At 39.9% G+C, this 17254-nt stretch overlaps 1 protein-coding gene across 2 annotated transcripts in view; it reads right to left on the bottom strand.

Annotated features, from left to right (window-relative positions):
* The window catches only part of fbxl17 (F-box and leucine-rich repeat protein 17), a 222573-nt gene that overhangs the window by 126138 nt on the left and 79181 nt on the right, over positions 1-17254 (bottom strand). For both annotated transcript variants that reach the window (XM_003446150.5, XM_005452147.4), the window contains exon 8: positions 12891-13021. In XM_003446150.5, the coding sequence (XP_003446198.1) occupies positions 12891-13021 (131 nt within the window). The remainder of the gene's footprint in view (positions 1-12890; positions 13022-17254) is intronic.

Raw genomic sequence — 17254 nt, forward strand, 5'->3', positions numbered from 1 at the left:
CTAAGACAATAGTGGAGTCCAGGAAAATATTGTTTTACATTCAATCTATCGACAAGACAAGCATGAATCAATAGATAATGACAATAAAACTCCTAAACTAGTCAATCTTCACTTCATAAACTTCCAGACTGACACTATGTGTTTTACTTTCAGAGTAAATTTCATCTCTCTGACAGTAAAGTTGGGCAGGCCTTTTGAGAATGTGCGTATTTATATAAATTGAACCATGTGCACAAGAAGCGCAGACAGAGTGCATTTCTTTCTACTTTTGGTTGTACAGCATCTGGGTATTTGTAAGAGTGTGTGTGCATTTCAGCAAACACTTGAACTGTTTTCCCATTTGGCTAACCAAAGCGAGCAAGGGACACAAAACCTCATTCCACAAGGTCATCGACACCACACTCTATTCATATTTTTACTCTCTCAGGGTTATGGCAAGCTCTTCCAGCCCCTCTTACTCCCCACCACAACCACTTTTTACTGCCTCCCACAAGGCAGAATTTCCGTAATCTTCCGAATCTGCTGCCAATAGATTTCCCACCAGAGTTCACAATCTTATTGAAGATTCGTAGGATCAAAAAGAGAGATACACCAATGTGGATACATACACTTATTACCACAGAGTTGAGCTTTCACACTAAGAAAACCGGCCAAAAAATTTATAGTTTTTGCACAAATACATGCACACACCTATACACACACACACACACACACTTGCTACAGGGTCTATAGACCTCTTTTAATAGTGTTTGGCTTCTAGGGAATATGACAAGACCCTGGAGCAGAGGAGAGTTTAAATACTGGTTGCTTAGATGAAAGGAAAGATGTCACTGGAGAAGGTGGGAAGGAGAGTGAGGAAGGGGAAAAGGGTTGGAAGAAAAGGAAAGGAAATATGGATCCAGTGAACAGAGCAGGATGAATGAAGAGAGCGAAGAAAACATGGAGAGAAAAAGTAAGTCAGGGGACGAGAATGTATAAGCCTGAGCAAATAGTTATTACCAGTCTCTGAAGGGTGGTGGCGTGAGCTGAATAGACTGGGACTTGGAAACCACTGTTACCGGTGGTGATAGGGGACCGCTTCACAGCCCTGCAATCTGACAACGGCTTAGTAGGTAATGGAAGCAGAATTTCAGCAGCGAAAAAAAAGAAAAAACACAGGAGCTTTAGCACGCTATAAGAGCTGACCATCAGATAAGCCCAAAACCTCTTCAAGTCCAACAAAGTAAACGTTTAAACGTGAAAGATGTTTATCGCTCGAGATTTGTTAAATATTAACTTGAGGGTGAACACCTGAAACTACAGATGCAACCAATAACTGCAGAATATTCATTAAAAGTGCAGGACAGTGTTTAAAGAGTCTATTACCAGGCCACAGTCTCTACAGAATAGCAAGAAAGACCCGGCTTTGACCTTTGGAAACAAACCAAATCTCTTTCTAATGCCAGGATGGCATCTCGTCTCCGACCTTGTGATTGGAACTCTCGGTAAGGAAACACAAAAGACAAATTTATTTTGAAGTCAGTAGGTCAGTTCCCGTTGGCCTTAGCAAAGAAACATGAACATTTGATACTAGAAAGTGCACAAACTAAGTCTAGTGGTTACCCACAGACTGATCAGAAAGCAGAAATACTGGCCTCAAAATCATCTCTGCAAGACCCCAGAAAACATCTGTCAGTAACACAAGAAAACAAGAAAATAAACAGCTGCAAACACACACACACATACTGTACAGCTTGAGCTTTACTAAATGACAGCAAAGGCAACTTTCAAACTCGTTACTACCGAAATTGGGAAGCAGCTTTCCCACAGTTTTTGGGTCTGGTATCTGGAGGGTGTTTATGCACCGTTCTACTCCAGCTGAACATTAAATTTGAGGTTCAGAAGTTGACGGCCTGATCAAACCAGACAAGCCATATGTCATGGCTGGGGCAGGTTAACCCTGACTGATCGAAAGGGGAGATGAGTTTGAGCAGTTTCAGCTTTTCTATTTGCAAAGTCCTCAGTTGGTTGGGCCACGTGCTGATCAGATGCAGGCACATTTGCACAAATTTTACATATATATCTGACATTCATCAGAACAGATTATGTACCAGGTCTTCATGAGATGAAACCTAGTTTTAAAATAACAGGGAAACCAGTGGAGATATAATGTATATAACAAAACAAGCAGCAAAATGAGTTAATGAGTGTAATTACTTGCTGTTGTTTAACTAAACGAACTGACTAGACAATATGTAAGTTTGATCGTCACTTATCCCATTAACTGTTCATCTGTCCACTTCAAACATAGCCGGTGTTTTTCTGGGGACTCGGGGACTTCTAATGCAAAAAACTTCAAAGTCTAAAAGTTTTTTGCATTAGAAGTGGTTATACCTCAGCTAAAAGTGGTTTTCAGTTATACTCAGTCAAGTCAGACTGAGAGTGCAGAGAGTGATGGAGAGCCAACAGCCAACCAACACTTTCGTCAAAAAGCTCTAAAAGTGCACTAACTGAGAGTACGAGTCTGAGACTGAGAGACCACGCAAAGACAGTTGCCACTGTGAATCCACAAGATCACCTATCGAAACCTTTTATGACTTTTACATCTTAGATCTTGTTCATCAAAAACTTTTACTGGCATCTAGCAGAACTAAATGAATGATTTGAGGCTTTTAGGGAGAGTTGAAAGCAAAACCACTGTATATGGTTATTTATACAGTATAACACAAGAAGAATCTGAGAGAGCAAACACAAATACAAAAAGTATATATATATATATATATACACATATATGCATTTATTTATATAGATATATATATATATATATGTCCAGTATGAATCAGAGTTAACTGTTCACATAGAACTATTTAGCTATTAATGATTTTATCAATTGCATTAACTCTTAATTATACATCTGGGTGAAAGGTAAAACAGTTGCTTGTTTCTTTTCAGATTTTTTGCATTTTATTTTTTTTCTGTCAGCCCTAAAAGTGATTTGTTAGTGAATCTAATCTGGGGGAATTTTGGAAGGCTTGTGTGTAAAGGATTTCGCAACCACAGGGGAAATAAATTCACGACTGCTGAAAAGTTTCTTGATGTCTTTACTGCAGAAATGAAGCAGTGCGAAAATCTGTAAAACAAGAGAAGACTTATGGTTGTCTTGGGCGAGGAGCTCGAAAAGAGAGTATTATTAATGCTAACTGCCAGAATAAATGATTCTCAACACTTCAACAACCCGACAGGAGATGGCTGATAGACAAGATGCACACATGTGTCTTTCCCTTTTGATAAACAGACTTCCCCAACAGGATGATTATGAAAATGTCCACTGCTGGAGAAGGAGGGGGTTCCTTATAACAACCATTTATAATTAGAGTAATACGCTGTGCTTCTCTCCTCACTACTTGGTTCCAAAAAAACAAAAACAAAAAAAACAAGGAAACTGGCCGATTAAGTCTATTAAACATAAATGCACTAAACCCAACGACTGCCCATTATTTTGGGTTATGCTTGCAGGGCTCGGATTTAATGAGGCCAAATTGTTCTGTCTTTTGTAACATTACATAATATCTAATAGCCCGACCCAATTTAGTTTTAAACATTACTTTGAATTTATGTTGTTGTTGCTAAGCAAAAAGACTTTACATGCTACAAATAGCTGGTGCAACCCAAAGCAGGTTTTTTTCCAGTGCGCAAGCATGCTGCTGGCTTAGGCAGGCTTTCCAGAGGCTATGCTTAAGCACATGCATACCAAAAGAGAGAAGAGGAATAACAATCAGCACTGTATTTGTCCCCAGGAGCTTCTAACACAAAACAGGTGAGCAACAATAGCAGTTAATAACTCCAATTTACTTTTTTTATTCAACTCCCATCACGGAGCACTGTTTAAAATACCAATTGGAGATAGTAAATCAGCCACGCAGCAAAAACCTTTTACCCCCAGAGACAAAGACACACACACAGATATCCCGCCAAACAAATCAGAACAGACGCACAGTCCCCTTCATCCATTTAGTATGCTGCGATACTCACAATTTCTTTTCATGGTCTTTGGTAGAAAATGGCCTCCCCTCTTTTTCTCCGACACTCAAAACCCTGAGTAATTTTCTTAATCTGGGCCTGATTCCGTACATTTGCATAAAAATGTTCACTTTTGAGACTCCCCTAATAGAACATGGCTCTAATACGTAATTACTCTCCTCAATAGTGGCGGCTAATTACAAAGGTGTCAGACAAACAGGTAGCAGAGCTGAGGGGGGTCTTTGACACAGTGGCTGAGGTGCTAGTCCGCCACATGGGACAGAGCGGCTCAGTGGAAAGCAGTAAATTCATTTAGGCTGGCTTCATTAAACCCTGCTCCTTGGGCCCTGCATCATGCTCTCCCCTTTGCTCTCCCTGCTCTCATTTATGTGGCAGAGGATGTGCTGTGGGTAAGAAGAAGGCGTTCACACAAATGAGTGTAAGGCAGAGGGAATGGGGGAACGCTGTGGGGAGTAAAAGAAGGGAAGTGAGGAAAGGAAGGAAAGAAGGGAAGGAGCGCAGCTAGACACAGAAAGAATAGAGCAATATTACAGAAAGCGCTGGTGGGATGGATCGAGGGAAGGAGGACATGTGCTCATTTGATGATAAAAAAAATAAGGCATAAAAGGATGGGCATACAAAAGAATCATTTTGAATATGGCTTTTGTTTTATTCATCTGACCCAGCCTTTCAGAAGCCACAGAGAACAGAGGAAGACAGAGAAAATTGCAGCTTTGGTCCTCAAACAGAGGCCAAATGCCAGGTCTCCAACATGGTGAAACAAGGACAGCAGAGCCCCGCGGTCTCTTTACCATTTAGATTATACTGGCTGCTTTCTGACCCCACAGTATGGATGACTATAATAAGCCACACCCCCTGCTGCGTACCACCTGTAAACCAAACATCACCACAAAAACCTCAACTCGTGCAAAGAAATCCCAACTGCAAAAGCCTCCACAAACACAAACCACCTACTCGACTTGCCAAAAAACTGAATTATACACAGTATGAACTTTCTATTTCTGCGTGAACTTTTTCAGACTCACTTCAGCACCACTGCCTTTCATTTGCATCACCGTGCCCCTGTTCTAACCGAGTATGTCATCTCCTCCAGTGAGAACCCATAAAGCGCTGATGGCCACGCATTTCCACAGTGGAAGTGTTACCAACCGTTTTGTTTCCCAGCCAGCGGAGCACTTCATAAGAACATTTCTGTGCGATTACGTTACGTACTTGCTCGGCTGATGCACTGATTGTGAGTGACTCAAGTCACTTTTACATGACCCACACATCCAGCAGCTGAATGAACACACACAGCTCTCTGCGGAGGAGAAACAGAGATGCTGTCTGCTGCAGAGTCAGACAGTGAGCCCTAAGGCCAAAAGTGGTTAAGCACTCATTCACAGGGAGGCATCTACAAATATGCATACAGAAACTGCCACAATGGTCTGGGCACAGACCAAACTTTCCATGCATATGCAAAAAAAAAGGAGACAGGCATGTGGGGAGGCACTGTTTTGAAGATGGAATAACAATTCCACAGAAATAAATAAATAAGTGAGTTGGAGCAAGCGAGAAAAGTACTGAAGAAAATATAAGTGAAGAGGGAAAAAAAATCCCATTCAAACAAACTGCCTGAAATTCATTCAGTGTGAAAAACCATAAGAAAACCCTGTTTGGATTTATCGTTTTATGAGATTACATATCCCAAACATGAACTGATCCCACATATGAAAACAGAAATTTAACCTTCAGCATGGGAATAATATGGGAATTTTTAAAAACCCACAACAATCATAAGAACTAGGGAACTGGATAAAAGCATAAAAATTAGATCAACGTTGCAAACAAGACATAAAATAAGATCAGAGAGAAAATCAAATGAGCAAAGATCACTACAAGGCAGCCATCTGTTGGAAGACGCTCAATCTACATACATTTTACATCACCGCGCAAAATTAGGTATTGAATGAAATTGATATTTTGTGTTCTATTGTCCTTTCCGCTTATTTCCCAGACTGGTAAGAGGTTACATTAATCAAAAAAATGCCTCTGCTCGACAAAAGGGAGCCTATACTTGAACAAAAAATTTAATTACTGGTGAAATGTACTGGTCAAAATGGAACCAAAAATTTTATTGTCATGGGTCAGCAATTTGGTTAGCATGGATTTTAGCTGAATTTCTGTGTCGGGCTTGTGACTCATTTTGTGAGATAATAGCACTTCGAGGACTGTGTCTAATGTGGTTGAACAGCTGTGTGATGCAGGGTTTCCCCATGTAATGATTACATTTGGATGGAAGGTAAATTAAACGCTGCCAAGATAAATTGCTGTTTAGAATTTCATGCAACACTATAACCCGGCACTCAAAAGTGGTACTTAACATCTAATGAGCTTACAAAGCCCCAAGAATTAATGTTTTTGGACCTTGAAAGATTGTCTTACATCATGGCTAAAATGTCAGATTTGCATGACTTAACTCACCAGTTAACCAAGTGTTTGATACTGATTTATTATGCATTTATTATACTTGTCTAGTTTTGAGCGCTAGGTGACTGCACAGGTTGCCCGGTAGGTGGCAAACTGTCTGCAAACAATTGCAAACTTAGATTGATTGCAATCACTCTAAGAAAGATTGGCAGTGCTTTGCAAATAAATTACAAGACTGTCATTACATTGCAATTAACCTGTGTGAGTCAATCTATGACGTGCGTCTTTACAATTGGGGATTCAACTTAAATGGCTCTTAACTGGTTGTATTCTGGTTATATTTGTATATAAAAGCAAGGCTGCGGGGGACCTGTGTCACTTTGAAGTCAAACTGCCGTCCTGTAGCAACTATGTTACTATTTGTGGAGGAATAAATGTTTCAAATGAGGGTTTAATGTGATTTTCTGTATATGTAGACGGCAACAGATTGGGAAACAGGGATGTGGTTCTCACTTTTCAGCAACATGTTACTCGCCACTGTGACCTGTGCAAAGTCCAGTCAAGGTTACTTTATTTAAAAGTATGATAAAAGTCAAAGATTACTCAAGGACCCTAACATTCAGCAGCTGTCTAGTGGCGTATCACCAATTAAATCTCATGGCATCCAGAAATAACTTCATTTCAATAACACTAAAGAGCCTGGAGTAGCAGGAGGACCTGGCATCATCTACTAGGAAGATCAGACGCAAGCGCTGGAATATATTTAACTAATTTTACAGTATATATTTTAGTCAGTCAAAGGTCTGACTTTTCAGAACGTATGTAGAGAGGTGCAGGAAGCTGTTAATCTTGGATCTGTGCCTGAATACAACAGCGGCTCTCATGCTGCTGTAGTCTATAAGCTCCAGCTGCTTGCCTTCATTGTGTCTCTGCGCCGCGCCACAAATGTTTCTCCATCTTCGATACTTATCAAGGCATTGGAGTTTGACACTGCCATTACTCAAAATTAATAACCACGGCAGCATGTTTATCATAGCGCACTTTCACACCCAACCTGCCAGAAATAATCGCCTCAGTATTTGTGCACATGACAGAAAGAGAGAGAGTGAGAGAGAAGGAAAAAGACAGAAGAAGAAACACAAAAAGACAACTGAAGGGGAGCTGAAGTGTGAAAAAGAGACAGAGCAAAGAGAGTAAGCGTTTGAGATGAAAGGCATAAGTGAGAGAGAAATGAAAATATGCTACATGCATACAAGTGCTTCTGCCGTGCCTAATCACTCTGCCTCCATTACAGCTTGTTGGTTTTACCCGCACCTTTTCTTCCCATCATGTCTGACAACAGGGCAATACTAGCTTTCCTTGTGTATTCACTCTGCTAAGCAGGACTCTGATCTCCACTGACAGCCAATCTGCTTCAACATGGCAGGTCCAAGCAAATAAAAAAAAAGGGGCCTGGCTTTTTAATTTACAAATCATGCAAATACAGTGGAGAGTCTGCCCCTGAGTTCTAGACTGAAGAAAAAAATGATAACAACAAAGGAAAGAAGGTTTCTTGTTTTACATGTGTAAAAATACAGATGCAGAATGAGAGAAGCGGCAAGGACATTGAAGGCCCTTCAGCGCCTCTCTTCAAATCTGGAGAGACAGGTGGTGGAAAAACAAGACAAGGACAAATGTCTGTCGGTCGTTGGTTTGGGCTCTGCTGACATTTTCCTTGGCATTTAAGAAGCTTCCAAAGGTAGCTATGGAAACCTAAAGGAAACCTATGCATGATCCAGTTGATCCAGACATTTCAATAGTCTCTTGTCTTAGGATTTTTAGAGCTTTTCCACAGTTTCCTGATTTCTTTATGGCTGAATTCAGTAACAGGTAAGGTAAGTTGGAGTAAGATGAAATCAGGGGATTTCTTCCACAATTTCTCAACAGCCTGTTCCCCATACATCAATCTATCCTTCTATTTTCTGCCACTCATCCAAATTAGGGTTGCTGTGTAGTCAATATACCTAACATACAAGTTAGCAAATAAATAAAATTTAAATCACTGTTATTGAGCAAAAAGAAAATCATGACTTATAAAACACATCTAATTTAAAAAAAAGACCTTTTCTTCTACTTGCAACATCTATTATTATATGTATGCCGAAAGAAGTATCATAAATCAAGACAAGTATTTAACCATCATTCCCACTTCCTAAAAATAGGGTTGAACATGGCTCAACAGAAATAAACACAGAAACAAATACCACAATTGCAATTGACTTTATTTGCAATTGTGGTATTTTATCATTATTTTTATTCTCAACTACCGCCTCTATAAGTCCAGGCTTGCTTCCTTTTGTTAATAAGTAACTTAAGCTGAATGTAAACACTATAGAGCACTGATCACAGACTATATTTAAAACACGGAATCATCACCAACACCATCACATTTCACACTGATTTCTGAACACCACGTTGAAATTGCACCTCTTTGTATTTTTATTATTATTATCATTGATAATATCAAAATCAAATCAAAAACAGATAAATACAGTCTTTTTTACAATCCTTTTATGTATCACACTGTAGAAATATTGGTTTCTGTCTGATGTCGAGCATTTTAACATATAAAATCTTTAGGGATTTGGAAGCCATACTTTTGGAGTAAGCCTCAAGCGCTACTGGAGAAACATGCAGGCTTCATTGTCCAGCCTGCTAGGCTAAATCCCTGTTCTTGTTATATGCTACATCTTTCAGCGTGCAGCAGAAGTAAATCTTCAGGTAGATGCATTTTACATGGAGAACTTCAGCTAGCACAGGCCCTCGTCTCCTTCACTGTGACCAACCAAAGTAGAGCAGCCAATTTCCATTTAACACATCATTGATCACGCTGATGTATCATGTCATCATCTGGATTGGGAAGGGTTTAACACGTTTGTGATCACTGCCAGGTGGCTGCGACGAAGGCTATTTGAAATGGGGCTTCAGTGCAAACACCCCCGAAACCCTAAAAAGTTTTAAAAGAGGCGTGTTTCTGGGAGAATGGGTCTCCAATTATTTCCTGCTTTACAGGCTCCTGAAAGTCAGAGCGGGCCCCCAATCGTCTCTTCTCAAGTTTGATTTCTGCGAAAGAGGGTAAAAAATAATGTAGAACAGCCAATTTGGGCCGTGATTTGTGATGCTCAGAAGTGATGGAGATATGCTGAGAATGTTGGCCTCGAGTAAAAAACCGAAGAAGGAACGGATGAATATTGATTCCCCTGTTTAAATGAAGCTGGCAGAAAGACTGAGATGAATAAAGGGAAAGAAACGGAGGGAAAGAACGCCCAGGCTTTTGGGAAATGCCCAACTTCCAACAATACAGATCTCATAAAATAAATGACTCACTTACTCCACGCATCTGCTTTCAGCAAAGAAAGCTGACCAGAGCTTGCTCACAGGCACACACAAAAGCAGACGGACACAGCCGGGGTTGCACATAAATCTGTGTGTCAACACAGGCCTTGTGTCCAGCACTAGGGTTAATGTTAGCTGAACACTGAATGACTCTACTTTTTTTTTTGTTACCAGAACCACTGAAAACTCTGTACCACAAACTTCACTACAACACACTCGCACACACACAGAAAGTCCTAAAGCATGACATCATGTAGATCTTTTTTAATCTAATCTTTCATGTCATCATGCCTTAGCAGAAAAACTGATAAAAGCCATATTTACAAACACAAAAAACTAAACTATAAAAATCACGACAGCAGGAAAAAAAGATTTCAGATAAAAAAGAATCTCCGCACACAGACACAAACAACAACACACAGTGGTAACAACAACAAAAAAAAAAATCACAAATTCACCACGCACCAAGCACCAGAGAATAAAGAAAAACCGTTTAACTTTGACACTGTGTTCTCAACTTGGTTCTAAAAAGTGAGCGCTGCCATTTGCTCTGCCATTCGGCTTTGATCATGACTCGCTCCCCATTTTCAAACGCTGTGACATTTGAAAAACACAATCCCACTTTGTTCTCCTATCATCGCTGGAAGAGGATACAGAGAAATAATAGGGCCAACACTGCCCACCTGCAGAACATCACATCCTCTCTCCCCAAGAAATGACAGTGACCAAAAAATAGGCGCCCCACTGTCGCAATCTGCCCATCGGACTGTGACGATGGGAAGTCTATATTTGGTCATCATATCTCGCCTTGGTACACGGGGAGGCAGTTTTCCGCTATTATTGAGGACAATGGTGGAAGCAAGATGACACAGTGTTTTTTTTTCATATTTTTTTTCATATTTTTTAAGACGAAAAACAAGAAACGAGAAGAAGAAAAGGGGAAAAAAAGACTGGAGTGCTTTACCTCCTACTGAGCTCCATCTCCCCAATGGCCTCTTGTTGGGGGCAAATTGAGCCTGGAAATAAGGGGTCATTTCCTCTGCCTGTTTACCTGTGCACAGCACACTGTCATCAGTTTGAACCACACACACACACACAGGCACAAGCTGACCTAGCTGTACCCTCGGAGCACTTACGTCAGAGAGGGTTAAGACAGTTTGGTCTTCACTGTGACAACAAGTCAGAAACCTGTGTGTGGAAGTATGTATTGGCTTCTCCAACAGCAGTGACCCAGATGACCTGATGACCTTGGGACTAGCAGTCTGTCTGCAGCTGTAACATATCATAAAGCCACAGTCTAGTCTCTGATTTCCTACCAGGCTTGTTTGCTGAGAGTGTGTGCCCATCTTGTCAATCTATCTACCTGCTATCTAGTTCATATTCTAGTTATTGATTAAAGTTCTTATTGAGTCACGGTGATAATTTTAGTCACAACACAGGAAATAAAATTTCTGTCAAATTTGAATAATAAGGTGCTTTGGTAATATATAAAAAAAGGAAAATCTGTTGCTGTGCAGAAATTTTGGCTTTTTTAAATATTTCTTAATCAAAGCAAAGCAGCAAGATTCTTAATTCTGCCTGAAAATGGCTCACAACTATTTACTCACTTACTCCTCTCTTCTTCTAACACTCAGCTACATCACGAGATTCATAAAGACTCATGCATAAAACAGCAAAGGGAATAAGAGGTGAGGAAGCAGAGCAGCGTCAAGGTAGCAAGCATGTAGGATTCCTACGCCACTAATGGCCCACCTCAGCATGTCACTCCCCACCATCTCTGCTTCATTCATAAGTCAACAGCACACCTACTGTATGCTGCCACACACACACACAGAACAACCTAGTTTTATCTCCCACCCAGACTGCCAAACACACGCACACACACACCATTTTAAATTCCAATATTCCCACAGGTGATTCAGACAAATCCAGTCAAACACACACACACACACACATATATATATCTTTAGTCCTTCAGCCTCTGGACCAATGCAGTAAATATCAATATGCAATCATTGCAGTTTTGAATCGCTTGAGGCTGAACTTCTGTGTGCACAAATGTGCGTTTGAAAAGGAAAAAAAGTTGGTAGCACAATGCACTCCTATAAGAATCCCACCAAATTCCACGATTTTCAATCGATGAAGGTAGCTAAGTATTACCATAACTTTCCTACCACACGTCTGCTGTAAACTCAATAATTCAGGAGCGATTTCACACGTGCACATACACACACATACGCACGCATGCTCGCCAGCCCCCATTGTTGCTACGCATCGCGGTGCATTCAATATTGTGCTCACACTCCTAAGCCAGAGTGGGAGTACAGTCTGCAGAGAACCCTTGTAGATCAATAGATTAAATAGAAACGTATGAATAAAACACAAGCTAATGAATAAAAAAGGAGATGGTTTACTCTTGTTGTCACATACAGTACAAGCCCTGTCTCACATTTGAGTGAAAAAAAACGAAATGGGGAAAGAAAAGGATGAGAGCAGGAAATAGCAAGAAATAAAAAAAAGAAAAGTTTTGGTTGCTCTTTTAACTTGTTTTTAATTCGCATGTCACTCATTTCCTATGTGTGCATAGTTGTACAAGTATGCACACACAACTGAATGAATGCACAAGAAAAAGAAAAAAGTGATCTCATAAAACTAATAAGTCAATAAAACCCTCCAAATTTACTGCTTATCAAATGCGTAATCGCAATTTTTCTTATGATTCCAGACATGACATTTACTTTCCTTTTATGACTAAAAGCCAAATCCCCATAAAAAGACCGCAATGTTTTAATTCTTTTTTTAAGGCCCTAATAAGCCATTAGTCAAATAATTTAGTGGGAGGGGGCAGAGCAACTGAACCTTTTTTGTTGGACTTTTTATGTGAGTATTGGCACAAATTGGACGTTTGACACTACTTTTGGACAATAAATCCATTTTTGAACTCATTAACTGCAACAAAATTTCTGTTCCTATTTTTCCCCACCCAAAGTTTGTGTTGCAAACTTGGCCGTCAGCATAGACCGAGATGGTCCATGCTGACTCAGCGGCTGTGATGCTGTGGTGCAGAAAGCACATTAAAGACATACCTGTCGTTGATGCTCCAGTTCAGGCAAAGGTTGAGAGAGCTGAGGTTGCGACATTTCCTCACCACTTCCATCACCGTCTCGTTGTTGAGCTCCGAGATGTGTCGCAGATCCAGGACGCTCAAGTTGCGCAGCTGCAAGAGGAAACACACAAAACCGTTTTAAGGATTTCAAAAAATGATGCTGAACAAAGTAGACAGGGAGCTGTTCAGAGCAGACAAAGAGCAAAAGCAAAATATTTCAATCCACCTTCCAAAAAGTCAAAAAGAAATTCCTAAAGAAAAGCATGTGCGGTATGCAAGCTGTGCTAAATTACATACACGGTTTTGTTATATTCCAAAGAAATGAAGAAGTTGTATCTCTATATACTGAGTAAACTTGTATTTTGCCACGTAATCCCCCCAAAAAAGGGAAAAACTGGAAAAAAAAAAACACCCAGCAGGAACGCAAAACAAAACCTAACCAGGCAGATAAACGCTATGAAATTGCTTGTGGTTACTGTTTACAATTCTGTGCCGTATGCCTGGTGTGAGGGGGTTTTGAGCCAATATGAGCATTCACTTTCCTTCTTCCTTTTATCTCTCCGACTTTCAATAATCCCACTTTCCGATCTGAATACCTTATAAGAGGGGGTTTAGATTAATCCTCCAAGCAAAATCTTTACTTCCTCACACCCTCTTACAAACCCAAATTGAAACACTATTCAACAAGCGTGCCTGCACACTGAAATTACCCAAGGCTTTTCGAGTGACTGTACAGGTGTACTTTCTCTCATACATACCCAAATGTGTTTAAGGCACAGGTGCACATGTACACACTCAAACTCATGCACACATCAGGGATGCAAGATAATAGAGGTATGATGTTCCAACCAGCCGCCAGGGAGGCGTAGAGGTAAATGTCACGGCCAAGGCTAAAGAGAAAACAAGCTTACACTTGGCGTTAAGATCAGTGAGCCCTATTGTCGGCTCCATAGGCATGACATATACCTACCAGCATGAAGTCACATGGGGGGAATGGATAACCACGGCTCGCTGCGTGAAGTAAGCACACATGTAAACACTCTCCCCTTTCCCCACATACCGAGAATCAGACGTGCACACTGAGTGCAAACAAACACGGTAAGGATGCTGCGCGGCGCTGAAAGTAATAAAGGAGGCTTTCAAAATCTTTACTTCTGTCGAACCGCTCCGTTTCTCTGTTCTTCTGTAGCCTCTGGCTTTTCTGTCACCTTCTCAGACAAAATTGGATCCACACCTCTTGTGATAAAAAGATCTGCTTAGGCATGAAATAAACATGAAACATTTTCCCCCCCTATCATATCCTCACCTATGCTCTGAAAATATGCTTGGATATACTAATGAAATAAACATTAGACGGCTTGTGTGTGCAAAGGTAGGTCAAGAATGCGGCAGTAACCATCAGGGACAGCTGAACTGACATGATAAACAATAGTATGTAATGAAAGGGGGAAAACCCCAAACTGTGGTTTATCATAGATGTTCACAAAGACAAGCACACAGAAACACACAAACCCACATTTACACAAAAACTGTCATGTGCCCCTGTGGCCGGCGTTGGATCGAAGTGCTAAATTATTCATTCAGGATGGCGCTGATCGGGGCGTGCGTGCCAGTGTGTGTTCGCGTGCGTATGTCCATCTGTCTTGTCTGTGTGTCTCTACTTGGTTTACTCACGTGGGAACACAAATCTGCTCAGCATACTTCAAACCTCGATGTAGGGCTAAGTGACCAACACCCCAAATATTCACCACAACAGACACGCACTCACACTACGAAAATCATTACCATCCACAGCAGACGCTTTTACTCACACACAGACAGTTATTTGCATTCAGTATGTATGACTAATAAGCTTGAAGTAAATTTTAAAAGCCCCAGCATCAAAAGCAGTATTTGTTCTCCAAATCTTCAAAACTGCTTATGTCTGCTAAATGTAATTTTTTTTACTACGACCAATAGAAACAGTTTCATTGATGTGGATAACCAATGAGAAATCAGGCCAACCAGTGTGAGTTTTGATTGGCTGAGTGTGTAGCTAGGTTGCAGAAATACCAAAAACTTAGCAGAAATCTTCCTGAGAAGGAAGAGACAGAGTCACGGTTGAGACTTTGTTTATCCAAGCGTGAGAATAAATTCCACACTTTAGCAGACATCTGCCAAAAGAAAAACATCCATTAAATGAAAAGTCTCACACAAAAAAAAACACAAGGCTACAGTGCGAGAATTTGCTTCTGCACAGCTGATAGATATAATCTGATTTAGACGTGAAAGGTTTTAATACTTCCAGCGTATTTAATAACTTCCTCTCATATTATAGCTTGTTTTACACCCAAGTATTTGTGTGATCCAAAAAGAAAGGAAGAACAAATAAATAAATGGAGAGAAAGCGCAAGGAGAAAGCATGCGAGCCATAGTGCCAGTTAAAGAAAAACAAGTTTCAAACTCACACCGCGGCAAAAGAGACCGAAACAGAGAAAAACACAGACAGAGAAAACTAGTGAGAGACAGAGAGAGGCGCAGAGCAAGAGAATACAGAGCAGGGATTTGGTGAGTGTTTCGGCAGGTTTTTCTCCTCGTTGGCTGAGGTCTGTAACTAGGCAGAGTCTGACTCGTCTCCTCTGAGTTGGCAGCAACACCTGGATAATTATTCATGCCGTTCATAAAAAAACAGGGAAAACCTACAAAATCCAGCTGCTCTGAGGCCAGCGTGTCGCTCCCGCCCCGCGAACACATGCATGGTGCAGGAATTTATGTGCACAGCAATTATAGGAATAATATGTGAACCTATGTTTACATGGACAGAATTCAGCGGTGCAAAGCATCTAAGGAGAGTTATATGAAACACTGTAATAAACTACAATTTCGAAGAACTTATAGCTCACATTGAATAAATTTTACTTCCATCTAATTTACTTTATACTCAACTGTTTTCATTTAAAGGTTCAGAGTGAGTTTTTACAAATTTATCAAAAATATTGTATTGGCATAGATTAGGGAGCCCAATTAAAAAGTATATGAAACCAATAGTTGGCATGATACTTAAATAATACTGCTCCCATAACTGAATGCTATAACACGCTCCAATCATGTATAATGAACAGTTTTATTTTTGCCTATTTAAGAAATATTTTTGCAAACCTTTATGGACTTTTGCTTAAACAAATACAATTTATTATATTACAATACAATATTGTAATATCACTGTATTGTATCGCCGTTCTGCTGTGAATCTCAGTTATTTCACTTACTGAGATTTTTTTTCTATTTTATTGAGTCAGTTTACTCTACTAAGGTGCTTTATTTTACTTTATTTTATATAGATTTTTGTTTTTGTTTTGTTTTATATACTTTTTTGTCATTTCTCCCCTTATAATACAAGAATTTCCATTTTTCTCTGTCTGTTAATCACTGTCTGAATACTTATTTCACCAATAAATAACTGCATGACAAATGTTACAATATAATTATTTATTTCTACAGCAGTATTAAAGATATAGTTATGAAAGCATTACTGTAATCATAAGTAGTTAAAAACATATTGGAAATGACGGGATTTTTAAACTTCAATACCAATGAATACATTTTTCTAAAGTTGTAAAAATTAAACTTTAATTTCATTATTTCCTACAAAGTAGAAACAACACTGAAAACGTAAAATGTGACAAATCAGAAAATCACAACAAAGGATGTGAATCTCAATTTAATGAGATTCCGGCTCCAAATCAATTCATGTATTGCTCAAACTCATCCATCCAAAAATAAAGAGAAAAGCAAAAAACGAATGACAAAAGCTGAATGAGAAAGCTGTTCTGGTCTGAGACTAAGGTGCGGCAACACGTTTTTATAAAAAGCGGTTGTTTAATTCACTCCACATGACCAGTTGAGATCTCCACGCTACAAGCAGTTTGGCTCTTGCCTGCTCTAATTAGAAGCTTTTGTCCCAAAAAAAGAAAGAAAAGAAGAAAAGAAAAGCCTAAGTCAGAGGTCAAATACAAAATATCATGTTAAATGGGGGGAAAAAATAACTGGCTGTTACAAAGATATTCTTCAGCCAAGCATAAGCACAGGTTTAAAATTTGAAGAGGTTGATTTGGCACTTTATTACATTAGTATATGTCATACAGTCAGTGTGAGTGTGAGTGTTTCGTGCCAGACTACGGAGCTATAACTACCTGTGCCATTACTACATATATTTACACAAGCCTGACGATGCCAAGCAGGAAGTTGAGGCCTGGTAGACCCCGTGCAGAGGATATGATGTCAGGGTTTGAGCACTGGCACAAAAACAGCATGAGTTCATGGCTGTAGTTGTCCATCAACCTCAGTATCCCAGTTGACATGAAG

The sequence above is a fragment of the Oreochromis niloticus genome, linkage group LG12 (assembly GCF_001858045.2).
Source record: "Oreochromis niloticus isolate F11D_XX linkage group LG12, O_niloticus_UMD_NMBU, whole genome shotgun sequence".
NCBI lineage: Eukaryota > Metazoa > Chordata > Actinopteri > Cichliformes > Cichlidae > Oreochromis > Oreochromis niloticus.